The sequence below is a fragment of the Zea mays genome, chromosome 9 (assembly GCF_902167145.1).
Source record: "Zea mays cultivar B73 chromosome 9, Zm-B73-REFERENCE-NAM-5.0, whole genome shotgun sequence".
NCBI classification, from domain to species: Eukaryota; Viridiplantae; Streptophyta; class Magnoliopsida; order Poales; family Poaceae; genus Zea; species Zea mays.
In genome coordinates this window covers 89042981-89070799 of record NC_050104.1, presented here as the reverse complement: position 1 = coordinate 89070799, position 27819 = coordinate 89042981, and the positions used below count along the sequence as shown (strand labels likewise).

Below are 27819 nucleotides of genomic sequence, written 5' to 3'. Positions count from 1 at the left end.
AGCATCAAACACAATTGGCAGATTAACATAGTTTTCTTTGAATATATCAACATAACAACCGTTATATTATAGCAGCCAATACATGTTTAGCTACAACAAAAAAATAGAATTCATGATAGCAGCCATTATAAGTTTAGCTACAACAAAATAGGATTCATGATAGCAGCTGTTACATGTTTAGCTAACCAAAATCAGGACTCAATCTACAAAATGATTCATCTCTGAGTCTCAAACAAAAAATCCTACATATAGCATGGCATGCCATGACATGTTTAGCTACAAATCAGGACTCATTGTCTACAAAATGCTATGTCAGTCTCTTGTTTGTCCAACTGCAGCTTGCCTCGAGTGCCATCCACCTGCAATCCAAAGATTACATTTGAATAAGTTGCCATCCACAATGAATTTCTAAAGCAGAGCAGATCAACCATATGTCCATTTTTAACAACAAAATGCTGGTCTTCGAGGCCAAAAAATGCAGAGCAACATTACCAAAAAAAATGTGTGGGTCTTTTTTTATCGTGCTTAATCTATGATCTTATTGTATCACAGAAGTGGGTGAGTATGAACAACTAGCACATCATGCACTCTAAAATAAATATATAATCAGCGAAGGAAAATATATATAAGGATATATTTAAATAGTTAATAGCTGTACAAATTTAAAACATCCAATGAGAGTGGGAAAATAAATCTAAGAATGTGAAGCTTGCTATCGTTGAACTTTTCTTCTTTATTAGACGATTAAGATAATGGTGCACTTCAGTCTTCAGTTCCAGGCATTCTAAGAGGCAAGTTGCATAAAATATATAGTGCCCCTGCCAACGTATTGCGAGTGGCCAGCAGGAAGCCCCACACGGCCACATCAATCTGCTGGAGCATTTTGAGGCCAATCCAAAGCCCACTGCTGTTGTCCGCTCACTATGGCAAAAGAGTGGCACCGTAAAGCAAGGATCCAATGGCTGCAAATTTTTTTGTTGACATGGATAGTCTAGCTGTGCAGCTATGCGCCCAGCTTTAATATAGTAGAATGTGGCTTGTAGAGAAAGAGAGAAAGAAACAACAAATAGAAGCACTACACATTGTGGCTAGAGCTGAAAACATACATGCACTATATATACAAGTGAGTCACAGTGCACATGTGGTTTGTTCTGTAGGTCTTCATGCCTAATTGCCTATGTGCTATGATTTTGACTAAAAATCCAATACTTGGAATGAAGTCTCATGTAATAGGTAAAGAAAGTTTGAGCATACCTCCAATACCTTGGGGTGATCCTGATGCCTTGCTAATCTTCATCTATCATGAATACAATTTTAGATTGTTTAGTCACTCATCACATATGCAAAAAGAAGAAGCAAAGTACTAGAGTAGTTCATTACCCTCTTATAAAGCCAAGCAACTGACATTTGATGAGCATCAGCCATCGTCTCTACATAACCATAAGGGCAAGGCAAAATGGCATCCCTTTTCAATACAATGTTCACAATAACTTCACAATATTCTTTCCCAAGAGGCACACCTCCCAGCAAAGTGTTAGGATTAGTTGAAATAATTGTTCCCTTAGCCACAGGTTGCTCAGGTCCAATAATGGCATATAATATTACATCCTTTCCAACCTAAGGCAAAAAATAAATTTATTAGAATTGAATCAATCTATGGAACCATATTAAATCATAATTAAAAACATGAAGGATGAGACTAATACAAGTTCATCATGTTGAATGCGAGAGGGGGCCTCATTCCTTGGTGGGACTGGGTGGGCTAAACTCGTAGTGATGCACCGTCGAGGCTGCTTTGGTGGGACTGCACCTATAGGACTATTTTGATGGCGTTGAATTGTTGGGGCTGCCCTAACATGATTGTTTTGAAGGCATTGCACTGTTGGGGCTGCACCAACAGGACTGCTTTGATGGTGTTGCACTATCGGGGCTGCACCAACAGGATCGTTTTGATGGTGTTGCTCACCATCATCACAGTGATGATTGATGTGATTTTCTGCACAATCTTCATCTTCTACAAATTGAGCGTCATGATGCGCTTCCACATCATGCTCTTCATACCTTCGGCTCTACAAACATACAAGAGAGAGAATACATAAAGAATAAATCTGCATAGGGTACAAATATATTTCACTAGCATTGAACTGAACTCCATTAGAATGTAACTAAGTTGTTGAAATACTTTACCCCATTCTGTCGTGAATTTGAACCATTATGTGAAATGAGTTCCACATCTTGCAATTCCCTTGCCATCCTTTCCTCTTTCATTTGCTCCTCCAATTCAGTTATGCGTTGTTGAAGAGCTACTTTCTCACATTCAGCCTTTTTACGGGCCAAACCTTCCATCTGCAGTCTTGTGGGTGTGTAACACTTCAACCCTGGTGTACCAACATCTTGGGGAGTTGGTCCTAAACCCAAAGCACGAACACGTCCTCTTGGCTCCTTTTCTCCACAAGCAACAGCAAATGCATCGCCCTCTTGAATTGTTCTTTGCTTCAACTCTGGATGGGCTTCAACTATGGCTTTCAATTTATTCTAAAAAAAGATGAATAGTTACAATACTATATACAACAAGAATTAGAGCCTACAATTCTTCTTCGAGGAATGAACTTACAATAATTGGTTCTGCATGTCTTGATGGAACTCCATTTTTTCTTGTATGTGTCTTGATATAGACCTCATCTCTTCTTGGAGAACGCCTTAGTTTATTAGCCTGCAAGTTTTGCAAATTTCAGCACTGAGATATCTATAAACTAATGTTTTAAAAAGTTCATGGAAAGTTTCACATACTAGTTCATGCGCAGAACAAGCAAAGCTCTTGCTGCCTGAAGTGTGATGATTTCCCACCTTTGAACGACAATCTTTTGCTATTTCTGAGCGAGTCTGAGTACAAGGTACATAGTGCAATTAACTATTGAAGAGCAAATAATGTGATCTCAATGGGAATATTAGTTTATACTTACTTCAGATTCAGATGACCTCCAATATTCTGTGAGAAACTTCCAATCATCATCATTAACTCTGCCTTTATGTCTTTCCTTTAGGTCTGCATCTGATATGTTTTCATCAAAAAATTGATGCTTTAATGTTGACTTAAAATCCTTCCATTTCCTTCTGGCGCTATCCATAAACCAACCGAAGGCAGCATCATCGATATCATAAATTTTCTATTTTTTCATGCAAAAGTAGCCAATTAGTGTATATGTGGGTAATAATGTACTAATCATCAAAGTAGGATAATGATATACCTTCATATCTTCCCACACCTCATACTTCTTTTGAGGATCCACAAGTCTCCAGTCAGAACAACCAACTGATAATTTCCTTCTCACATGGCAGCCAAGAGCACTAGAAAACCTTCTACAATTGTCCCCAATAGGCTGACCATATTTATTGAGTTCTACTTTGATTTTAGGCATGCTGGGCTTCCTTGCAAATATTTCATCTAATCTAGTGATACCCCTTCCTTTCCTCTTCTTTTCTGCGTTGTTGCGTGAATCTATTACATGTAATTTAAAATATGAGAAACTTGCTACAATACATGCTATAACAAGATACATATTTGCACAACAAGATATATATCATACATGGTACAATACCTTCGTTATCACATAAGAAATCTCCCATTGATTCACAACCAAGGTCTTCATTAATTTGTTCATTTCCATTTTCAACACAATTCTTTTGTGGCCTTGCACGCAGATTGTGACCTTCAGTTGCTACATCACTAGTGTTATGAATCCTCTGCAATCAATAAACATGATGTAAAAAACTGTTTTGAAATGAACAAATCCTATTTGAAGAGAATGTATATACATAACCTTAGTTCTTTTTGTAGTTCTACCATGTTGTTTCATATTGCTCAAAGTAGGGATATTAAGAGCTTCCAATCGCCTTTTGTTTTCTGCGATGGTTGCGAGTCGTTGTTCCTCATACTCGTTAAGGGAGGCATCCTTATCCCTTCTTCCGCTTGCCATATTTCCTAAAACAAAGAAGAAAGAGTACAACAAAACAGTGTCAATGAACTACTAGCAAAATAATGCAGCTACCCATGTGCATAGATAATACTTACTTTGTAGATTTTTTTAGATTTTTTTGGATCAACAAAGTAACCATCTATATCTCTTCTAGTAGTGGGGACAACACCATTAACAATATCAACAGTTACATTTGCATTCAGATCAAATAATGGCACAAATACACCATTATCAAAATCGGTATGCTCATTATCCAAAGTATCCAATTCAAACACATCTCTTGGTTTAGAGTGAACAACAGCAGCCCACTCAGTATCAATTGGATCTGGAACATAGTACACTTGAACTGCTTGTGATGCTAAAATGAAAGGCTCGTCAGATAATTTGTCACCTGTATTGAATAAATGCTTAAAGTTCACAGTTGTGATGCCTAACCGATCAATTTTGACCCATTTGTCTTGCACACGGTTGTCAACCCAATCACATTTGAAGAGGACCACATTTCCTTTATGGTGATAGTTTAGTTCAATAATTTCCTTGATAATACCAAAATAAGTTTTCTTTCCTATTATAATGTTATCATTGCTGCCCTTGTCAAAGATTGTTGACTCCGCAACCACAACAACCCCACTATTTTGAATAGGTCTACCCTCATCATATGATGATGTGTGAAAGTTGAACCCGTTCATGTTATAGCTACTATACTTATTTGCAACCGTCATTGGTGATTTAGCTAAAATTTTAATCTCATCTTGTGCTTCCCCATGCATTTCCTCTACCTGTGGGATTGAAATGCCACTATTAATGTGTGTGCAAAATAATCTCAAAAGACATTTGGTAAGAATTATACTTACACTTACATGCAACCTAAACCACTCATGAAAGGATTCATGCTGTAAGCGGTTGATATCTCTTTTATTTCGATGACCAATTGAGGACAAATAGTGAGCATGCTTGCTGCAAAGGTCATCTTATCACTTTAGCATACAAAGAAAAGCGATCATGTGATGACAAGAGATATAGATAACTTACTCCAAGTAAGGGGTTATATTGTCGTAGTTGAACAAAACATATCTATGAGCTTGTAGCCATGTTTTATGGTCTAAATTAACTAAACACTTCCCAGCCAATCCTTGGCCAATGGTATGGAAGAAAGGAGTTGTAGTACATACTTCGTCATACTCATATCTAACTTGATGGTTCAATTGAGTCTCACCATGTAAATAGCGAGCACAAAATGTAAGACACTCAGTAAACATAGACCATTCCATAATTGATCCCTCACAGTGACTCTTTGTATGAACAGAACCCTTCAATCTCATTAGATACCTATTCACATAAGTAATAGGCATGTTGAAAATGTTACAAAAATATTGTGTAAGTAATTTTTCACTAAACTGCAATATGAATAAAGTGTACCATGATATCAAAAAATTACCTCTCTATGGGCCACATGCTACGAAAATGGACGGGACCAGCTATCCTTGCTTGGGTAGGAAGATGTACCATCAAGTGTATCATGATATCAAAAAATGAAGGCACGAAAACGGTCTCAAGAAAGCTCAGGGTTTCAGCTATATTAGCCTCAAGCTTTTCCATATCGCTTATTTGAATGACAGGTGATGAAAGTTTCTTGAAAAAATTACTTATACGAATCACTCCAGCACTAACTATTTCCGGTAATATTTTCCTCAATGCAAGCGGCAACAAGTGTTGTAGAATAATATGGCTCTCATGACTCTTAAGCCCAATTATCTTTCTCTCATTAACATGTACATTATGACGTATATCAGATGCATAACCCTCAGGAAACTTCACACCTTTAAGTACTTGACAAAATAATTTCCTCTCATCAGGACTCATTGAGTAAGGTGCAGGTGGTAAATAAAATTGGTCTTCAACTTTAATAGGATGAAGATCACTTCTAATACCTAAAGCTTGAAGGTCGAACCGAGAATTCAAGTTATCCTTTGATTTCCCATCGGTGCCCATGAATATATTAACTAAGCTTTCGCTCACATTCTTTCCTATGTGCATGAAGTCAAAATTATGTCGCAACATTAAATCTTTCCAATATGGTAGCATGAACCAAATAGATCTCCTTTTGAAAATGACTAATGGTTCCCCTTTCTTGCGTCTCTTGCTTGTTGGTTTCTTCCCAGATGGGTCCTTGCCAAAAATTGGATTAAGATGTTTAGTGCACTCCAATATTTCCTCTCCCGATAGTGGAGTAGGTGCTGCCCTAAACTCAGTACAACCAAATTTGTTAACATCAAATCTAAATGGGTGGTTTTCATCCAAAAATCTGCGATGGTCCATATAGCAAGTCTTGCTACCATTTCCAAGTCTAAGTGAACTCGTGTAGTAATGGCAATCAGGACATGCTGCTTCACCTGATGTAACAGATCCAGATGCATATCCTAAGCCAGGGAAATCTGTAATAGTCCATATTACTGCAGCTCGCAGCTGAAAAAACTCACCCTTTGAAGCATCATAGGTTCTAACTCCATTAACAAACATATCTAATAAATCATCTACAAGTGGCTGGTAATAGACATCCATGTCACTATCAGGACTATTTCAGCCAGGAATCAGCAAAGAAAGGATGAAATTTGATTGCTTCATGCACATTGAAGGGGGGAAATTATATGGAATACAAATGCCAGGCCAAACACTATAGCTAACATTCATGCTCCTAAATGGATTAAAGCCATCAGTTGCAAATGCTAGACGAATATTTCGGCTATCTGCTGCAAACTCTGGATGTTTTCTATCAAAGTCTCGCCATAAAGGTGAATCTGCAGGATGCCTTAGCAAACCATCTTTTATCCGGTGTTCATCATGCCATCTTGCTAGACCTGCTACTTTAGGGGTCATGAATGGCCTTTGGAGCATTCTTGTTATTGGAATATAGCGGAGAACCTTTCTAGGAACCTTGTATATATGTTTCCCATCTAGACTCTTCCTTGTTGATTTCCAACGTGAAACCTTACATTTTGGACATGAATTCAATTTTGCATTATCCTTCGAATAAAGAATACAATCATTTTCACATGAATGAATACTATTGTATCCAATTCCTACAGATTTCACCAATTTCTTAGCTTCATAAAAGCTCTTAGGTAATGTTGAACCCTCGGGGAGTGCATCATTAAGTAGATCTAGTAGCAGGTTCATAGATCTATCAGTCCATCCTCCAAGGAGTTTGATGTGAAGCAATCTAACTAGGAAACGCAGCTGTGTATATTTCTTGCAATTAGGATACAACTCTTTTCTGTTTTCTCCTACCAATTTTTCAATGGCCGCTAGCTCATCACAACACCCAATAATGGAACTATTGTCCTCAAAATCACCTTTATCATCTAAACCAGCAGCTAAATCTCTAAGCAAACCAGATATGTCATCATCTTCCTTAGGCTCCTCTATAACCTCAGCATCGTCATAGTTCCCATGATTCACGGAAGAGCTAGCTTCTCCATGTAAGTTCCATATCATGTACCCTTTAAGAAACCCATCACATATCAAGTGCTCACGTACTTCACTTGCCTCTTTCCAAAATGAGTTGACACACTTTCTACAGGGGCATAAGATCTTACTTCCTACTGCTGAATTTCTAAATGCAAAAGCTAAGAAACCATTCACTCCTTGCAAATATGCCTTGCTGTGCCTACAATATTTTTATGTTAAATGACATTTTAACCATGTGTGTCATTCAATTTGGTGAAACATGCTTTGTACCTAGCATCATTATCGATCCATGTTTTATCCATCAACCTTTGTATAGGGGACCAGATAGCTTCCAAAATGAAAAAATATCATAAGAAATACTATAGTCATATAATTTTATATATTTATATTTATGTCCATGCATATGATATTCAAATCCACGTGTTATGAAAAACGATGAATAGAAAGACAATCATACCGTCACACAAGAGTCTGTGCGGGTTCTTTCACCTTTAGCCTTCTATTCAAATAAGAGGTTGTGGTAGCACTAGATCAAATGTAGATTCAAATGCTGCAGTGTATGAATGGATTAAATTAGATAAGTGCACATAAATGAGATAGTAAGCTACAAAGACATCATGGTGGTTCCAATTACTATTAGTCAATTTTTTCAGAAACAGAAGCTGGTTCAGCCTTATTGATAACAAAAAAATGAAATTGGTTCAGCCTTATTGTTTACATAGAATCTTGTGAATCCTTGATCTCCGAAGGCAAGTGCTATTTCATATTACTAGTAGCTTGCTCGTGCCTTGCGCGAGTCTTCGATCGATAGGTTTACAAAAATAGCATTGCTTTAAATATATATGAACAATAAAATATGTTAACACACAATTAGAAGTGATAGAAATATCTAAACATATAATTATTTGCCTTGTGGTTTACCATATTTGTCATAATTAGGGTCAGCAACCTATGCAATTCATATAGCCAATTTCATAAACTATCTTAACATGGGTGATTTTTTCATATAGCCAAATTGAACACAAGAAACCTGACATGACATCGACCTTGTTGTGTACAATCACACATGCACGTTTGCTTGCTTAAGCTTGTAAGCCATGCATGCCAATATCTGCACGGTATGACTCAGTGAACTTGACCTCGCCTGTGTTTTTTCCATGTGTTTTTTTTTCAAATTGAACAGCCACCCATCCTGCTACTAATTTGTTAGTCTGAAACCCATGCCATAGGAGTTGAACTGGGCACTACATTACTTGAAACTGTGCATTTATGAATTCTCATTTGCACTATAGTTGCCATACGCAGCTCCAAGTCACAATTTTTTATTTATTCTTACTACAATTTACACTAATCAAGTTTACAATTCACAAACATAGATAGGAAATTATCTATTCACCTACAAACCAAACTAGACTTCGTTAAGGAAAGAACATGGACTGACCTGCGCACTACTTTGCTGCCTCTGCCTTGTCTTTGGAGAATCAGGCGATGTCTCTTCTCTTCAAAAATTCCTTGGAGCAGCTTACGTTGATTTGGAATTGAGGAGGAGGCCGGCTTGACCACAACAACTTGGGGAGTGCGATGTAGCAGTGCGATGATTTGGAATTGAGGAGGAGTGCGGCTTGACCACAACAACTTGGGGAGAGATGATTCACGATGGATTTGGGACAGAGGATGCACACATGAGAGCTGAGAGGCAAGGGATGAATGCACGCACGACGCTAGCTAAACAGTCAAGGCGGCGGCTTGAATTGGGAAGGAGGATCGTCGCAGCTTGCGTTCGTGCTGACGCTGAACGGGGCGGCGGCAGGGCGACGATTTGGAATTGGAAGAAGAAAATAACTATCTAGGGTTTGGCTCAGTAAAAGAATAGGCGGCAGCTAGGAATTGGCCTGCTTCAGGTGGGCCACGCTTGTGAAATTTTCGCACCAATGGACCAAGTGAAGCGCGTGGAGGCAATTAGTCCTGAGCCTTTTTATGCCGACTGATCCAATGATGCAAAAAAACTTATACCGACTTACTGTTCAGCACTACGTGTGTGTATATATACCGACTGATGTTTAATTAGGAAATAGAAAATTAGCGACTGACAGCCTGTGACTAACATATACCGACTAACAGTTTGATGCTTATACTGTATTTATAGCGATGATTGTCAGACGCCAATTTAGTGTTGTGGTATAGTGGAGGTCGAAGGTCCCTGTGAGTGTATTATACTTGGAAAACATGTTAGTTGTGTTTTTGAGGACCTTCGGAAGATGAAGGCCCCCAACAATAGCCCCTCGCAGTATTAGTTTGGTATAACAACGAATTCAGACTGCGACGTGAACGAAGGCCCTAAGCCGAAGGTCCGAAAAAACACCTTCCCTTCGCTAGAATAGCGAAAGTCAATGACAAACGGGGCCCGCCAATTTGCAAAGCGCTAGGCGTATAAATAGGAACCCACAGCGGCAACATTTGATACGCCATTTCTGCTGCTTGCGTTATTTTCTCAAATTTTTAATTCTCGCTTAACAGCTCTCGCCTGATTTTCGAGTTTCGGTTTAAAGACGTGCTTGCTCCATATCTGAGGACTGAGGAGAAGAAGATGACTGAGGAGAAGAAGATAACTGAGAAGAAGAAGCTGTATGAAGAGAAGAAAGTTGCGGATCCCTTTATTGCTGGGTTTTATGAGTCTATGGCAAAGACGAATACAGAGAAAATTACTAACGAGATAATGGATGGTTTGTCTGAAGAATCTGATGACAGTGATAGTTATGATGTGGAGAGTGGAGATGAAGATTCTGAGGTCCGGCCCTGGCGGCCAAGCCATACCATCTTCGGAAAATCGACCATCAAACAAAGTCATATTTACACCATGAGAGGGAGATATTTTCGTGACATGTCTATTGTGAGGGTTGGAGGAGACAACACTGCCCCTGCTCCTGAGGAAAATGAAGTTGTTATTTACCGAAGCTTCTTGAAGGTAGGCCTTCGGTTCCCGTTGAGCAAATTTGTGGTTGAAGTGTTAAAGATATTCCATATCTTTCTTCATCAGATTACCCCCGAAGCTATAATTAGGATGGGGATGTTTGTCTGGGCTGTAAGGAGCCAGGGGCTGGAGCCGAGCGTGAAGTGCTTCTGCAATATGCACGAGCTATTATACGAGACGAAGGCTACCGGCAAATAACAATATCACAACAACTTCGGTTGTTACGGGTTCATTGCCCGCTCTAATGCAAGCTACCTGGTGCCAACATACCGGAAAAGATGGCCTGGGGCCTGTATGGAGGAGTGGTTTTATGTTAAAAATGATCTGATTGAAAGGAAGGATATCAAGGAAATCATACAGCGCCCCCATCTGGTCTCGCTTCGGCCTCCGAAGGTCGAAGGTGGCTATTGAAGGTGACGTCAAAGCATGTCAGAAGGCCTTTAGCAATGTTTGTGCCTTTATTGGCACAAGAGATATAGTCTAAGAGCACATAGCCTATAGGGTGTGGCCACTTGTGGATAGCTGGAAAATGCCGAAGGAGACTACTGCTGAATCCAGTGAAGGTGGCTTAATTCGATTGAAATATACCTTCAGATTTAGAGAGAAGTTTGACGAACCAAATGATGACTGGTTGAAATGCATTGAAGCTACCAGCGACGAGCTGCTTGGGACATATTCCAAGGCCGAAGATGATGCCTTGTCCGCAGCCTTCGGGGGTCGGGGCAAGAAAAGATTAAACAGAGTTTTTGACACAATTGGCTTCGTATATCCTGACTATAGCTACCCATTGAAGAAAGGAAAAAAGAGGAAAACTGCCGCTTCGGTCGCCATCGCTGTGCCGAAGGGCAAGAAAATGAAGGTTTTGATGCACCGGCCTCGGTATATTGAAACGACCGTAGTGCCTGAATTTGGTGAGGGGACCTCCTCTACTGCCAAAGCAGAACAAGCCACTCCCGCCGCTCAGAGCGCTGAAGGGTCTACTGTAGTGCTGAAGGTGCCTACAGTCGGGCCAACCAAAACCAAAGATGATTCGGCCGAAGAGCCAAAAGTGGAAAAAACAGTGCAAATGCTAGAAATTCTGAGCCTACCAGCAGAGGCAGAATTGCCGAAAGTGCAAAAAGCTCCTGCCGCAACTCCCAAGATAAGGAGGATGGTCAGCATGCTAGACACTGTCATGGAGACCACAAAGGCCTTGAGCCCTGCTCCTACTAAGAAAATTGCTGAAGACGTCAAAGTCCAGGCCGAAGCCGAAGCTAGGCCTTCAGTGCCCATTAAAACGAAGGCTGCCGCGACTAAAGATAAAGTTGAGCAACAAACTTCAGATACTGGCATGACATCGGGGCAAGATATGATGGAAAAAGCAAAATCTCCTGCCCCCGAAGCTCCGGCCGAAGATGTTGATTACATTATTCGACATGCTTCAGGGAAAAAATTATCCGAAGAAGAAATCATAGAAGCCAGACACTACGCCCAGAAACTAAAATATCCGAAGGGGGCCTTAGTGTTCAATGGCACTAACGAAGATGATTTCCTATACTGTCTCTCGGACAACAAAGAAATATCTGTTTGCCGGGAGATAGCTAAAAGTATGGGATTTCTGAAGCTTGAGGAAGGTCTTTCGGCTACGTCGAAGGTTGATCTTGCTGATAGCCTTGCGTACAACAGTATAAAGGTATAGAAATTAACTTTAAAGTTGGAAATGAAGTATTTCATTGTCATGCTTAATTCTTTCTTTTTCTTTGCAGGGCTTAATTTTTAGTAATGCCTTGAGGGCACAAAAGAGCGACGAAGACGAAAGCTATACAATAGCTCTCAGCAACCTTCGCTCAGAGGTAATTGAGCTGAGAAATGAAGGTTTGGAGAAAGACAATATTTTAATTTCATTGGTGAGTAAAATGAAAGAAGACGAAGCTAAGTACAATGCTCAGGCCGAAGCCCAAAAAGCCGAGGTTGAAAACCTTCGGAAACAACTTGCCGAAGACAAAGAAAATTGTGAAGTCGCGAAGGCCAGCCAAGAAATAAGTGAATGGTGGAAGGCCTGGCTAGAGAAAAATATTGAGGAGCTTCATGAATCAAAGTAAAGATGCTTCGAAAAATCCTTAGATTGCGTGAAAAATTTGAAAACAGCTTTGCTAAAGTTGGTGCCTACTCCTCTGAGGAGAACTTCATTCGAGGCGACCCCGAAGGCGTCATTGAGTGGATTAGCGGGGAAGCCGAAGCTTTTGAGGAAATTTTGAATGATCGCAAAGATATTTGTGCTTTCTCCAGTGCCCGAGGAGTCGCAGCTATTTTGGAGAAGGCTGGATGCGAACACGTGCAAGCTGCAGCTCAGGCTGAAGCCGTCTTCTCCATAAATGACACGAAGGACCCTTCAGCCGAAGCAACTTTAGTGGGCGGAAAGTTTTATTCTGATGTATGGGTGAATGGTGGCCGAGAATTGGCCAACGAAATTATAAAAAAGAATGAGAAAGACACCCATGACGCCCGAGAAGAAGCTAGGCGAACTGAAGAGGCTGCTGAATGGGAAAGGCGCATATGTATTGTTTTTGAATTTTAACTTCGGTACTTACTTTGTAGCTTCGAACTAATAGTTTACCTAATATAGCTGAGCTATCACCGCTACCAGAGCCGTACAACCCCCTGGCTGATCCGGAGATGAAAGAAGCACTAGATGTTATAAGCATTGCAAATTCTATTATCGATGAAGTTGTCGACAAGTCATTAAACGAAGCTGCAGAAAAGATCCTTAGAGAAGAGTAGACTGTTGTGATAATACCTTGTAACTTTATTGTAAAATACTTTGTAATATTTGATGTATGGAACAATTGATGGGACATGTAAATTACTGTAATATATCTCTTTACGATGCATGAAATTTGCACACATACCGTTTTTGAGCCTTCGGTGAAAAAACACCTTCCCTTCTTTTCATGCTTCGTAAAGAAAGAGCCCTTCTATGGAAAGTATGATAAAACTGTATTTCCCGAAGCACATTTTTATTTTGACAAAGCACTTGCCGAAGTTTTGCTTCGTATTCAATTTTTGTGACGTTAATGCGATATGATGTATGATGTAATGTTATACGGAATGATATGATGATATGATGCAAAATGATGGTGATGTCGACCATACACACACACGCGCCCACACTGTAACACACAAGACTCTACATCCACTTGGGAACGACTTTTGAGTCTTTAAGCTTTGCATCCCCTTAGGAACGACTTTTGAGCTTCTTCACCTTCTATTTCGGTGGTATTTAAGCTCTGCATCCCCTTAGGAACGACTTTTGAGCTTCTTCACCTTATATTTCGGTGGTATTTGGCTCTGCATTCCCTTAGGAACGACTTTTGAGCAGAAAACTTACGTTGCGCTCCCTTGGGAATGACTTTTTGCAGCTTCGGATCATAATTTTTGGCTCTGCATTCCTTAGGAACGACTTTTGAGGAGAAAACTTACGCTGCGCTCCCTTAGGAACGACTTTTTTGCAGCTCCGGGTCATAATTTTTGGCTCTGCATTCCGTTAGAAACGACTTTTGAGCTTCGGAATTTTACTCCACTTTCTTAGACATGTCTTTCAAGCTTCGTAAATCCATGAGGAAGATATATTTCACTCTGGTGCAGACACAATTATTACAAAAAATTGAAATTAAGTTCTTCATTACTTGTTTCTCACACAAAAAATAAAATGGCATAAAAGATAAAAGTACATAAAGTAGGATATTCCTCAGTATATATGCTTCAATTCTGGTACAGTGCTATTGACTGTACGAGCTTCGGACTCCTCCCTGAAGTCGCGCTGCTGTTGGGCGTGCTGGTGCCCTTCTGGCTACTGGCTTCGGGTATGAGTAGGTGGCAGTGGTGGTGGTAGTGGGAGCTGGGGCCAGGAAGTTTGTGAATGACTTGCCGAAGCAACAGAAGTTGCAGGTTGATTACTCACGTATTCTGGTATATAGGGAGAGTAGCATGAAGAAGTATGTAAAACCTGCTTTGGCAATCTCTTTTTGCTTCTGAATGGTAACCTGGCATGTTCTTGTAGTGTGGCCCTTGTCTTCACCACTGAATAAGCAATAGAGTTTCCTGGGCTGATCCCCATATCTTCCTCCAAAGCCCCTGCCGCCTCTGCCCCTTGGAGCTGGTGGACTGAAGGAGCTCTATTGTTGCCCTGAAGACTGTGAGCTATGCTATGGCCTCTAAAACTGGCTTCCTCTGTCATCACTCTGACTGGAGTTGTGGATTGATCTGACATGCCTAGGGTGGATTCTTCCTCCGAAGCCCCTAGTCATCTCAGAAAACCTATAAGCTTCTTCCCTTCTCTTGCGGAAATCATTATCGGCCCGGATGTACTCATCCATTTTCTGAAGAAGCTTCTCCAGAGTCTGAGGGGGTTTCCTGGTGATGTATTGAGTCGTAGGTCCTGGCCGAAGCCCTTTGATCATGGCCTCAATGACGATTTCATTGGGCACTATGGGCACTTGTGCTCTCAGACGCAAGAACCTTCGGACATACGCCTAGAGGTATTCTTCGTGGTCTTGCGTGCACTGGAACAAAGCTTGAGCAGTAACCGGCTTCGTCTGAAACCCTTGGATACTGGTGATCAACATGTCCTTCAGCTTCTGCCATGATGTGATTGTTCCTGGCCGAAGAGAGGAGTACTAGGTTTCGCAACATTCTTGACTGCCATAACGAAGGATTTCGCCATGATTGCGGTATTGCCTCCATATGAAGATATGGTTGCTTCGTAGCTCATTAGAAACTGCTTCGGATCTGAGTGCCCATCATACATGGGGAGCTGGGGTGGCTTGTATGATGGGGGCCATGGGGTAGCCTGCAGTTCTGCTGACAGAGGAGAAGCATCATCAAAAGCAAAATTTCCATGATGGAAATCATCATACCACTCATGATCATCGTAGGAATTGTCCTGATGAAGCTCTCTGCGTTGAGGTCTCTAGTCCTGGTCATCTTGAGTGAGATGACACATTTCCTCAGCAGCCTCATCGATCTTCTTCTGTAGATCGGAGAGACGAAGCATCTTCTCCTTCTTCCTCTGGACCTGTTGATGGATGGCTTCGAGGTCCCTTATTTCTTGGTCCAGCTCCTCCTCCTAAGGCGTTGGACTTGTAGCCTTCCTTTTTGGCTTCTAGCTTCACACAGTGTTTCTTGGTTGACGTCCAGTGGCTGCAATGCAGCCCCCAGCGCTGGAGCTTTCTTCGGCGGCATGACGAAGGTCACAGCTTGCCGAAGGTGGTCGAATGAGTTCACCAGAGGTGGGCGCCAATGTTGGGGACTTGTTCTCAAATGCTATGAATTAAGAACAAGGCAACACAAAATGTTAATGGTTAAAGACCTTCGTCCTTCGAAGCATTATCTCGCTTAGGATATAATGATCTTCAGACGAAGATTATGAAGGACATACCTTCAGCATCTCAGTATGTGATAATGAAAGTAGAAGCATATGAAACATGGATGATAACATAAATAATCATATTGAATCAACAAATTATTTATATTCTCATTATCTTATCATGAACAAACATGAATAACAAGAAATTACATTTGTACCTTCGGCTTGACAGAAGATGTGAGCTCAAGAGTAACGTGCGAGTGAATACAAGTCAGCATGAACAGTACGATGTTACTGTTCATCTATTTATAGGCACAGAACGCAGCCTGTGTAAAATTACATCCATGCCCTTTATATTTACTATTGACTTAAGTACAATCTATCGAGGACTAGATAGCCTTTTCCTCTTTAATTCAGTTTCAGTTTCCACCGCTAAGCCGAAGCTTCTCCAGGCGTAGCTTCGGAACTGGTTCATCCTTCTCCTAGACCACACTTTTCATATTTTGTACAACTTCATTCCGAGGCCGAAGGTCCCTGTGAGTGTATTATACTTGGAAAACATGTTAGTTGTGTTTTTAAGGACCTTCGGAAGATGAAGGCTCCCTATAACCCCCCTCAAGCCTACAGTTAGCGGCTTGGAAAATGCCAAGGAGATATGGGACACCCTCAACATCTTTCATGAGGGAAACGACGCCACAATGATCACCAAGATGGAGTTAGTGGAAGGTGAGATGGGGCGATTTTCTATGAAGAGGGGTGATGTAACACCCCTGGTGTTACTAGAACTAAAACTTGGCATGACATCATGTGCATTGGCATCTCTGTAATGGTAATGAACCTAGAGTGCATTTACTAGGCTTAAGAAAACTTTAAATGTGATCATGTGAGTAGTAGTGAGTAGAAAGTTCAGTTGAAAAACTTTATATTTGACCCCAAAAGTGAAATTTGTGATCTGGAAATATTTTGCTAAAAGTCAAAATATTAAAGTCATAGAGTTTTCCAAACCAAACAACTTTCGTGTGTGGAGATTTCCAAGTTCTATAAGAAAGAATTGGAGAAAAACTCAAAACTAAGTTTTTACCTAGGGTTGGGAATCTGAAAATGTTATCAGTTAGCTCCCTTTAGGCCTCTGTAACTTGTGATCTGTAGACAGTTTGGAAATGGTCACTGTAGTAAAGTTGTAGAGCTAGAACAGGTGTACAGACTTGATCAAATCACCAACCCTAAATCCATATGGAACTGGCCGAAAGAGGAACCCAAAGATGGAATGTTCAGTTTAGAAAATCAGAGTGAGATTTCAGCCTTGCTGATTTTGTAATCTGAAGCGGTTTTGGAAGCTCCTTATTGGCTGATTCTTGTAGTTCTGGGCTATGAGCAATGTAGGAAAGTGGAAGTTCATATACTGGAATACAAGTTTGATTAAGGATGTTGACACTAAAACCATATGAAACTAGTAGTAACAGTGGTCCAAAGATTCAATGTTTTAAATCTGGAGTCGGACTTGGCCCCATTTCAGCACACTGAGATTTGTGTGGTTGACCTAACTTTGGTGTTTCTTTGTGGATGATCTGTGGAGTATTGAGCCATACTCTTTATAGCAAAGTTGAAGAGCATATATTAGTGTGCAAGTTTGCTTAAAAGAGGTTGGTCTGGTACTATGCAAAACAAGGAGTAAAACGTCCTCAAAGTTACCCTGTCAGTTTGTGAGTCCAGGTTTTATTTCAGTTAACTGAAAGTATGGTCCTATGAGCAAGTTTGCTATGGAGAGGTAGCTCTGTCCTTATGGAGAAATTGGAGAAAAAGAGGGAGGAATCTGATTCTGCAATAGACTGAAGAAGTTCAGAGCAGTTTAGTGTAGTCCCAAAACAGCAGAAGTATCCCCATCCACTAACTATCCTAGGGAGTTCTGGGGTGTGCCATATCGAGAGAGACGTGTGTGTGTGTGGGGGGGAGTTTATCTGTCACAGCTTCAACACCCCGAGGATAAGTTTTGGGGGGGGGGTGTAAAACCTATCTACTTGGTGACTCAGCTGATTAACTGTTTGAAGTGCTGTCCAACATGCAGTGAAGGAGTATTCATGGTCACACTGTGTTTCACCTCGACGTGGTGATCATGCAGGAGATAAGTGGAGCATGTTGGCTCTCTTTTATCCTTTGTATATGACCCCAAAGAAAAACCCAACTTAGCTGCAGCAGCTGTCCTTGTTTTGGCATATGAAAATATTGGAAACCCTAACCCTAACAGGGGTTGGGTGATGTATTAATAGAACTTGAGTAAACTGGGCCAGGCCCATTACAGAGGGGTGACATAGTAATTACACGGGGAAAACCCCAAACCCTAAACAGGTATTCTAACACCCCCCACAGTCACAACTCTATCCTGTACATATGTTGAGACTGGAGCGAAAGTCTAAAAATACACTCGCCGGTAACCCGTTGGTGAAGATGTCGCGAACTGCAGCGTGGTGGGGACGCTGAGAACCCAAACGTCACCGGCGGCGACATGCTCGCGGACGAAGTGCAGGTCGATCTCCACGTGGTTCGTGCGCTGATGTTGCACGGAATTGGTGGAGAGGTAGACTGCACTGACGTTGTCACAGTAGACGAGGGTGGCGCGCTGGAGGGGACTGTGGAGCTCGTGGAGGAGCTGTCGCAGCTAGGAGGCCTCTACCACGTTGTTGGCCACTGCGCGGTACTCGGCCTCAGCACTGGAGCGAGAGACGACGGGCTACCGCTTGGCGGCCCAGGAGACGAGGTTGGTGCCCAGGAACACGGCGTAACCGGAGGTGGATTGACGCGTGTCTGGATAGCCAGCCCAGTCAGCGTCGGTGTAGACCACGAGTTCCGACGTCGGGGATGCTCAGAGTAGGAGGCCGTAGTTGAGGGAGCCGTGGAGGTAGCGCAGGATCCGCTTGAGAGCGGTGAGATGAGGCTCCTGCAGGGTGTGCATATGCAGGCACACCTGCTGGACGACGTAGGTGATGTCAGGCCTGGAGAAGGTGAGGTACTGGAGCGCGCCGGTCAGGCTCTGGTAGGACATCGCATCGGCGACCGGGGGCCGTCGTCCTCTGAGAGCTTCACCTGACTGTCGACAGGCGTGGAGCAGGGCTTGAAGTCGGACATGCCAGCCTGCTCCAGTATGTCGATGGCGTACTGGCGCTGATGGAGGAAGAGACCCTGGGGCCGGCGCTCGGCGGTGATGCCGAGGAAGTGGTGGAGGGGCCCCAGGTCCTTCATCACGAACTCCCGTTGCAGGGCGACGATCATGCGTTGTAGAAGGTCGGCGGTGGATGCCGTGAGCACAATGTCGTCGACATAGAGCAGAAGGAAAATGGTGTCGTCGCCGCAGCAGTAGATGAAGAGGGACGTGTCCGACTTGGCCTCGACGAAGTCGATGGAGGCCAAGTAGGAAGCGAAGCGACTGTACTAGGCCCATGGCGCCTGCTTGAGGCCGTAGAGGGAGCGGTTCAGCCGGCAGACCAGATCTGAACGAGCTTCGTCGACGAAGCCGGTGGGCTGGCTGTAGTAGACAGTCTCTGTCAGAGTGCCGTGGAGGAAGGCATTCTTGACGTCGAGCTAATGGATCGCCCAGTCCCGGGAGAGGGCAAGGGAGAGGACAGTGCGAACAGTGGCGAACTTGATGATGAGGCTGAAGGTCTCGTCGTAGTCCACGCCAGGGCGTTGGGTGAAGCCCCGAAGGACCCAACGGGCCTTGTAGCGGTCGAGGGAGCCATTCGAGGTAAGCTTGTGGCAAAATAGCCACTTGTCAGTGACCACGTTGGTGCCTGGTGGACACGACACCAGGTCCCAGGTGTGGTTGGTCAGGAGGGCCGCGTACTCCTTCTCCATAGCGCGTCGCTAGTGTGGGTCGGCGAGAGCGGTGCGAACAGAGGAGGGGACCAGGGAGGCGTCCGGCGGAGTGGTAGTCGTATCAGCTGCCAAGATCAGCCGGTCGATAGGTCGAAGAACGCCGGTGGCGCGCCGTGTCACCATCGGGTGGACGTGCCCAGTTTCACGGTGGATGGCAACTGGGTGATTGTGAACCATTTTACTAAGGTCGCACGCTTCTTACCGGTAAATGCTTTGTATCCAACGAAGACTTATGCCAAATTGTACATTGCTCGGATTATGAGTCTACATGGTGTGCCTAATACCATAGTGTCTGATCGAGGACCTTAATTCATCTCTAGGTTTTGGGAGGAATTCCACAAATCTCTTGGTACTAAGTTAATTCATAGTTCAGCCTATCATCCCCGAACTAGCGGGCAAACCGAAAGGGTAAATCAAATCCTGGAAGACATGGTGAGAGCATGTGTGTTAGCCTATTCCAGAAAGTGCGATGAGTGCTTGCCATTGGCTGAATTATCCTACAATAATAGTTACCAAGAGAGTATCAAGATGGCACCGTTTGCGGCTCTGACGGTGCAGAACTCCATTGAACTGACCAGGGCCCGGTGAGTGATATTTCTTTGGGCCAGATTTAGTAAAGGAGGTAGAAGAGAAAGTGAAACTTATTCAACATCATTTGAAGATAGCACAACATCGTCACAAACGTTATGCATATAAGAGAAGACAACCCTTATTTTTCCATGTTGGCAGTTTTGTGTATATGAAAGTCTCACCTACAAAAGGAGTAACTCGTTTTGGCATCAAGGGAAAGCTGACACCATGATATGTTGGTCCTTTCAAAATATTAGCACAATGTGGATCCGTGGCTTACAAAGTGAAGCTACCTGAGCATCTTTCGGCCATACATAATGTATTTCACGTGTCACAACTGAAGAAATGCCTTCAAGTACCTGACAAAGTGGTAGAAGTTTCCGATGTTAATCTTGAACCAGATCTCACTTATTCCATGTACCCTGTTAAGATTCTAGATCAAAGGGAAAGGGTTACTCACAGAAGGACTATCAAATTCTACAAAGTGCAATGGAATAAGCATTCTGAAGATGAAGCTACATGGGAATCTGAAGATTACCTAAATAGTCAGTTTCCTAAGTTTTTAGAATCATATAAGTCCTAAGTTTGTTGTAATCCATCCCTAATGTAAACCAGCCGGGGCGCCCACACCCTTGTCTAATAAGTGAAATAAGGAAATGAGATTATGACACGTTTCTTTTTCCATTACTTAGCCTCGAGCTCTAATCTCGGGACGAGATTTCTTTTTAGGGGGAATGATGTAACACCCTTGGTGTTACTATAACTAAAACTTGGCATGACATCATGTGCATTGGCATCTCTGTGATGGTAATGAACATATAGTGCATTTACTAGGCTTAAGAAAACTTTAAATGTGATCATGTGAGTAGAAAGTTCACTTGAAAAACTTCAGATTTGACCCCAAAAGTGAAATTTGTGATCTGGAAATATTTTTCTAAAAGTTAAAATACCAAAGTCATAGAGTTTTTCAAACCAAACAACTTTCGTGTGTGGAGATTTCCTAGTTCTATAGGAAAAAATTGGAGAAAAACTCAAAACTAAGTTTTGACCTAGGGTTGGGAATTCTGAAAATGTTATTAGTTAGCTCTATTTAGGCCTCTGTAACTTGTGATCTGTAGACAGTTTGAAAATGGTCACTGTAGTAAAGTTGTAGAGCTACACCAGGTGTATAGACTTGATTAAATCACCCAACCCTATATCGATATGGAACTGGTAAAAAGAGGAACCCAAAGATGGAATGTTCAGTTTAGAAAATCAGAGTGAAATTTCAGCCTTGCTGATTTTGTTATCTGAAGCGGTTTTGGAAGCTCCTTAGTGGCTGATTCTTGTAGTTCTGGGCTATGAGCAATTTAGGAAAGTGGAAGTTCATATATTGGAGTACAAGTTTCATTAAGGGTGTTGACACTAAAATCATATGTAACTAGTAGTAATCGTGGTTCAAATATTCAATGTTTTAAATCTGGATTCGGTCTTAGCCCCATTTCAGCACACTGGGATTTGTGTGGTTGACCTAACTTTGGGGTTTCTTTGTGGATGATCTGTGGAGTATTGAGCCATACTCTTTACAGCAAAGTTGAAGAGCATATATTAGTGTGCAAGTTTGCTTAAAAGAGGTTGGCATGGTAATATGCAAAATAAGGAGTAAAATGTCTTCAAAGTTACCCTGTCAGTCTGTGAGTCCAGGTTTTATTTCAGTTAAATGAAACTATGGTCCTAGTGCGATGTGCCTCACTTTGGGGTACTATAACTTGAGACCTGTGCATTATTGACCCTAGAAGTTTACAACAAAGTGAAAGACCAATGTTTTGTGAGCAAGTTTGTTGTGCAGAGGTAGCTCTGTCCTTATGGAGAAATTGGAGAAAAAGAGGGAGGAATCTGATTCTGCAATAAACTGAAGAAGTTCAGAGTAGTTTAGTGCAGTCCGAAAACAACAGAAGTATGTTGGGGACTTGTTCTCAAATGCTATGAGTTAAGAATAAGGCAACACAAAAAATGTTAAACGTTAAAGTCCTTCGTCCTCCGAAGCATTATTTCCCTTGAGGATATAATGATTTTCGGACGAAGGTTATAAAGGACATACCTTCATAAACACAACATATAATAATGAAGAAGAAAACATATGAAATGTAAAGGATAACGTAAACAATTATATATTATTACTAACTCATTTCTATATTATTACTATGAGAAAATAGAAATGATATCAAATTACAAATGTACCTTCAGCTTAAAAGAAGGTAATAGTACAAGCGTGACGCAAAAGCAAATGCCAAGTCAGCGTGAACAGTACGGGAGCACTGTTCACCTATTTATAGGCACGGGACACAGCCCATGTAAAATTACATCCATGCCCTTTACATTTGGTAGTAATTCTATAGTAATCCACCGAGGTCTGAATAGCCTTTTCATCTTTAAGTCGGTTTCCTTTTCTGCTATCACGCCGAAGCTTTCCTTCTTACAGCTTCGGCGCTGTGTCAACCTTCGTATTCTTTGGGCTTCTCCCACTGTGGTACCGATTCGAATCCGAAGTTACCTGTTCACACATTATACTCCAGAAACATTGTTAAATCATGTTTTTGAGGACCTTCGGAAGCCGAAGGCCCCCAACAGTAGCCCCTCGCAATATTAATTTGTTAGAATGATAAATTTAGATTGCGACATGGACGAAGGCCTTAAGCCGAAGGTCCGAAAAACACCTTCCCTTTGCTAGAATAGCAACATTCACTGACAAGCGGGGTCTTCCAATTTTTAATGCACTGGGTCGTATAAATAAGAGCATACCACGAGCTCACTTGGTACGCTTTCCTGCCATCTGCTTTTGCTTACTCAATTTTTAGCTCTTGCGCACCAACACTTGCTTGGCTTTTTAAGTTTTTAAGCTTCGGCTTTGAAAGCGATTTTTCAGCATCTTCGAAGATGTCTGAGGATAAAAGGGCTGCTGTCGAGATGAAGCTAAGTCTATCTGAAGAGAAAAACCTGGGGTTTCTTGAAGCCATGTCAAAGACAAATACAGAAAAGATCACCAAAGAGATTTTAGAAGGTTTATCTGAAGATACTGATGATAGCGACAGTTATGATGTGGATAGTGGTGGTGAAGACTCCGAAGATCGCCCTTGGCGACCAAGCCATGCGGTTTTCGGCAAATCAAGTATCAAAGAAAATCATCTTGTCAGCATGAGGGGAAGATATTTCCGGGACTTGTCCGTTGTGAGGGCCGACGAAGGAGAAAAGACTTGTCCGACTCCTGAGGAAAATGAAGTCGTAGTGTTCCGAAGCTTTTTGAAAGCTGGACTACGATTTCCCCTGAGCAGCTTTTTCGTAGAAGTACTGAAAACATTTGAAATCTATCTTCACCAACTTATCCCCGAAGCAATCATAAGGATGAATATCTTCGTGTGGGCCGTGAGAAGCCAAGGTCTGGAACCTGATGCGAAAAGTTTCTGCAACATACACGAATTGTTATACGAGACAAAACCCTGGGGTAAGGAACAGTATCACAATAATTTCTGCTGCTACAGTTTCGTCTCTCGGTCCGGGTCAAGCTGTCCCGTGCCAACCTTTCGGAAGAGATGGCCTGGCGACTGGATGACAGAATGGTTTTATGTGAAGAATGACCTGAAAACACGGGAATATATTAAAGGTATAATTATGCGCCCTATTTGGCAAAGCTTCGGCCTACGGAAGCCGAAGGTTGAAATGAACGAGGCTGCCGAAGAATGCCAAAGAGCCTTCGGGATTATTTGCTCTTTTATTGGAACGAGAGATCTGGTTCAAGAGCATATTGCCTTCAGAGTATGGCCACTCGCGGAAAAATGGGAAATGCCGCAAGAGACCATGAAGGAGGCTGACGAAGGTGGACTTATCAGGCTGAAGTATACTTTCAAATTTGGAGATAAATTCGTTGAGCCAGATGATGACTGGCTGAAAAGCATTGAAAATTTAAGTGATGAACTACTTGGGGTTTATTCAAAGGCCGAAGATACTGCATTGTCAGCAGCCTTCGAAGGCCGGAAAAAGAAAAGACTGAATCGAGTGTTTGACGCAATTGGGTTTGTGTACCCCGACTACCACTATCCAGCACGGGGCCAAAAAAGAAAAAAACGCAACTTCTGCACAGGAAACTGCTTCAGCCGCTCCCAGCGAGCCAGCGCCGAAGAGACAAAGGGTAAAGGTTCTCATACACCGGCCACGCTACATTGAACCAGCTACAGTGCCTGAGTTCGCCGGTGAAACCTCTTCGGCCACTGATATTAAAGAACCAACTTCAGTGTCGAAGATCGAAGAAAAAGCTGAAACACCCTCATCAGAGAAAGCAGAAAAACTGAGTACTGAGGGAACGAAAATATTGGAAATTTTAAGTCCTTCAGCAAGTGTTGAGACATTAAAAAACCAAAAGGGCCCAACGGTGACTCCGAAAAGAAAAAGAATGGTCAATGTGCTAGATGTTCTGGAGACAATTAAGTCCTCAAGCACAACTCCGAAGAAGACTGTTGAAACTTCCGAAGCGGAAACTGAAATTTTTGATACTAAAGCTCCAAAGCAACAAACTGAGGCTGAAGCTGGGCCTTCAGAGCCCACGAAGGTAAAATCCTTGGAAACCGAGGAAGAAGAAAAAATGACAGAGCCAATTATTGTTGAAGAAATCAGTGCTGTTGCCCCCGAAGCATCCCCCAAAGTCCTTGATTATATTATTCGACATGCTTCGGGGAAAAAGTTGTCTGAAAAAGAAAAGCAAGAGGCCCAGTTTTACGCCCAAAAACTGAAATATCCAAAGGGGGCGTTGATATTCAACGGCAGCGGAGAAGAAGACTTCTTGTATTGTCTCCCTGACAGCAAGGAGATTTCTGTCTGTCGGGAGATGAGCAAGAGCTTCGGTTTCCCAACACTAGAAGACGGGCTCTCGGCATTGTCGAAAAACGAGCTGGCCGACAGCTTGGCATACAATAGCTTAAAGGTGCAAAAAAATGAGGTCTTTGTATTTTTTCTTGAGACCAAAATTTTTCGTTTGCTTAAATTTATTGACGCACACACATTTTTCTTTGCAGGGCCTTATACTTAGCAATGCCCTCAGGGCCCAAAAAGATGCCGAAGACGAAGGGTGTGTTATGGCCCTGAGCAACCTTCGTTCCGAAGTAATTGAACTAAGGAACGAAGGTCTCGAAAAAGATAAAATATTACATTCATTGATAAATAGAATAAAAGAAGACGAAGCTACTTTTAAAGGTCAAACTGAGGCTCAGAAGCGTGAATTTGAAGATCTTCGAAAACAACTAGCCAGAGCTAAAGAGGAACGCATACTTGAAGAAACGAAGCGAGAACTTAGCGACCAATGGGCAAATCATTTAGAAGGAACTGTTGAAGAGCTTCGTTCGTCCAAGAAAAGATGCTATGACAAATCTATGGAGTGTGTTAAGAAAATGAAAGCTAGCTTCGCCAGCGTTGGCGCATTCTCGAGCGAAGAAAACTTTACAAGAGGCAACCCTGAAGGCCCCATCGAATGGATTAATCACGAAGCTGAGGCCTTTGAGGAAATTTTAAATAGCCGCGGAGACATATGCGCTTTTTCGGGTGCCAGGGGGATTGCCACCATTTTGGAGAGAAAGGGCTGTGAGCATATAAAGATTTTAGCACAGTCCGAATCTACTTTGTCTTTTAAAGATGCAAAAGATCCTTCAGTCGAAGCTAGCATGGTTGGTGGAAAATTTTTCACCGATATCTGGGATAATGGTGGCCGAGAAATGGCCCGAGAAATTATCCAGAAAAGCGAAAAAGGCATCCATGACGTTAGAAAAGTAGCAGAGGCTGCTGAGAAAACCGCAGAGCCCGAAGGGCAAATAGGTATTAACTAATGGTTTTTATTGTGTTATAATTTTTGATTTTAAACTTTGTTCGCAATTTGTAATAGCAATGTAGCCGTATCCTGTCCTCCCTCAGATCCTACTAAAGCGCCTCCAGGCCCTCAGCCGAAAGATGACGATGAAATTAAAAAGATGGCTGAAGCTATCATGGATCAAGTTGTCAATCAACTCCTGAACGAAGCTGCGGAAGTAGTACTTAGGGAAGACTAGGTGCTATTGTAAAAAACATTTGAAATGTAATATGTGTAATATCTTGTATACTTTTTTTTATGGTTCAATTCTTTACGATGCATGAAATTTACATACATACCGTTTTTGAGTTTTTGACGAAAAAACACCTTCCCTTCTTTTCATGCTTCGTGAAGAAGAATTTTCACAACTATATCCAGAGTGTTCTGATGAAGAATATCCAAGCTTCGTGAATACTTGTTTTCCGAAGCTACACTCCGAAGATCAATATTGTATCTCCTTGTGACTTAGCATGATTTTCCCTTTTTCAAAGCATTCTTCCGAAGATCAATATTGTGTCCCCTTCTTGTATATGCAGCATGATGTATGATGCTTATGCTATGCGAAATGATATGATGATGTTATGCTATGTAAAATGGTATTTATTCTGAAGATACACGCATATCCCTGCAATAAAACATATAATCTTTTTAAATCAGCGTTGACTTTTCGCTGTAAGCCTCCCTTAGGAGCTTCTTCGCCTTTTACTTCAGCGGAATCAGCGTTTATTTTTCGCTGTAAGCCTCCCTTAGGAGCTTCTTCGTCTTTTACTTTCGGCGGTATTCGCGTTGACTTTTCGCGCTTCGCCTTTTACTTAGGCGGTATCAGCGTTTATTTTTCGCTGTAAGCTCTGCATTCCCTTTGGAACGACTTTTGAGCAGAAAACTTACACTGCGCTCCCTTTGGAACGACTTTTTGTAACTTCAGCAAACTTACTCTGCATTCCTTAGAACGACTTTTTGTTGCTTCGAAGAATTCATACCGTGCCTTTTAAAATAAAATTTTGATAATTCGAAGGTCCTCCTTGCTATCGCAAATCTTTAAGCTTCAACACCTTAAGCCTATGGGGAAGATATATTTTCCTTGTGGCAAACAATGAAACTATTACATGAGATTTAAAAAGTGTCCTTTATTACACAGAAAAGTGGAAAAGTCTATTATCAAGGTAGGATATTTGTCAATAAATGTGCTTCGACTCTGGCACAGTGCTATTGACTGTGCGAGCTTCGGACTGTTCTCTGAAGTCCCTTTGGTGTTGAGCATATTGGCCCCCTTCTGGCTGCTGGCCTTGTTGCAGCGGTGGTGGAGGCGGAGGCTGTTGCCAGGAAGCTTGAGGTTGACTCGCCGAAGCTACAGAAACTGTAGGGTGGTTGCCTACATATTCTGGGATATAAGGCGAATGATACGAAGCAGTGTGCATGATCTGCTTCGGCTGACCCTGTTGTGCTGCAGCTTCGGCTATCTCCTTTTGCTTCTGGATGGTAACCTGGCATATCCTGGTGGTGTGGCCCTTGTTTTCACCACAGAACAAGCAAAATGTTCTCCTTGGTTGATCTCCAAATCTTCCGCCGAAGGCCCTGGCGCCTCTGCCTCTTGGAGCTGGCGGCCGGAAGGAGCTTTGCTGTTGCCCCGAAGCCTGTGAAGAGCCCTGTGGTCTTTGCTGCTGACTCCCCCTATCATCATTTTGAGTAGAGTTGTGAATTGACTTGACGTGCCTCGGATAAAATCTTCCTCCGAAGCCCCTGGTCATTT

General features: G+C 42.2%; 1 protein-coding gene across 5 annotated transcripts; it reads right to left on the bottom strand.

The window, feature by feature from the left end:
• Positions 1-14: 14 nt before the first annotated feature.
• LOC103638641 (uncharacterized) lies at positions 15-9478 on the bottom strand. 5 transcript variants are annotated; one of them, XR_004852700.1, is made up of 18 exons: positions 8887-9478; positions 7903-7995; positions 7716-7773; positions 5416-7644; positions 5010-5306; positions 4832-4934; positions 4073-4756; positions 3822-3982; positions 3600-3744; positions 3249-3499; positions 2964-3167; positions 2791-2883; positions 2615-2713; positions 2188-2535; positions 1707-2069; positions 1381-1617; positions 1255-1297; positions 15-359 (listed from the first exon to the last, which is right to left on the bottom strand). XR_004852700.1 is itself a non-coding variant. In XM_008661493.4 (16 exons), the coding sequence occupies exons 6-16, from the start codon at positions 3975-3977 to the stop codon at positions 313-315; spliced, it is 1986 nt and encodes a 661-aa protein (XP_008659715.1). In that variant the 5' UTR covers positions 3978-3982; positions 4073-4756; positions 4838-4934; positions 5010-5306; positions 5416-7995; positions 8887-9478; the 3' UTR covers positions 15-312. The 5 variants fall into 5 exon arrangements, 2 of the variants coding, with proteins under 2 accessions (XP_008659715.1, XP_008659713.1); XR_004852701.1 differs by having other exon boundaries at positions 4838-4934; positions 5416-7773; XR_004852702.1 differs by having other exon boundaries at positions 1967-2069; positions 4838-4934; positions 5416-7995.
• Positions 9479-27819: the final 18341 nt, after the last annotated feature.

Bases quoted from the DNA above. Each gene is read 5' to 3' on its own strand.
- LOC103638641 (XM_008661493.4), bottom strand. From the start codon at position 3,977: ATGGCAAGCGGAAGAAGGGATAAGGATGCCTCCCTTAACGAGTATGAG. The intron at 2,884-2,963 runs GTAAGTATAAAC...CCTTGTACTCAG, and splicing joins GGAGGTCATCTGAATCTGAA to ACTCGCTCAGAAATAGCAAA. The intron at 2,070-2,187 runs GTAAAGTATTTC...GTATGTTTGTAG, and splicing joins CAAATTCACGACAGAATGGG to AGCCGAAGGTATGAAGAGCA.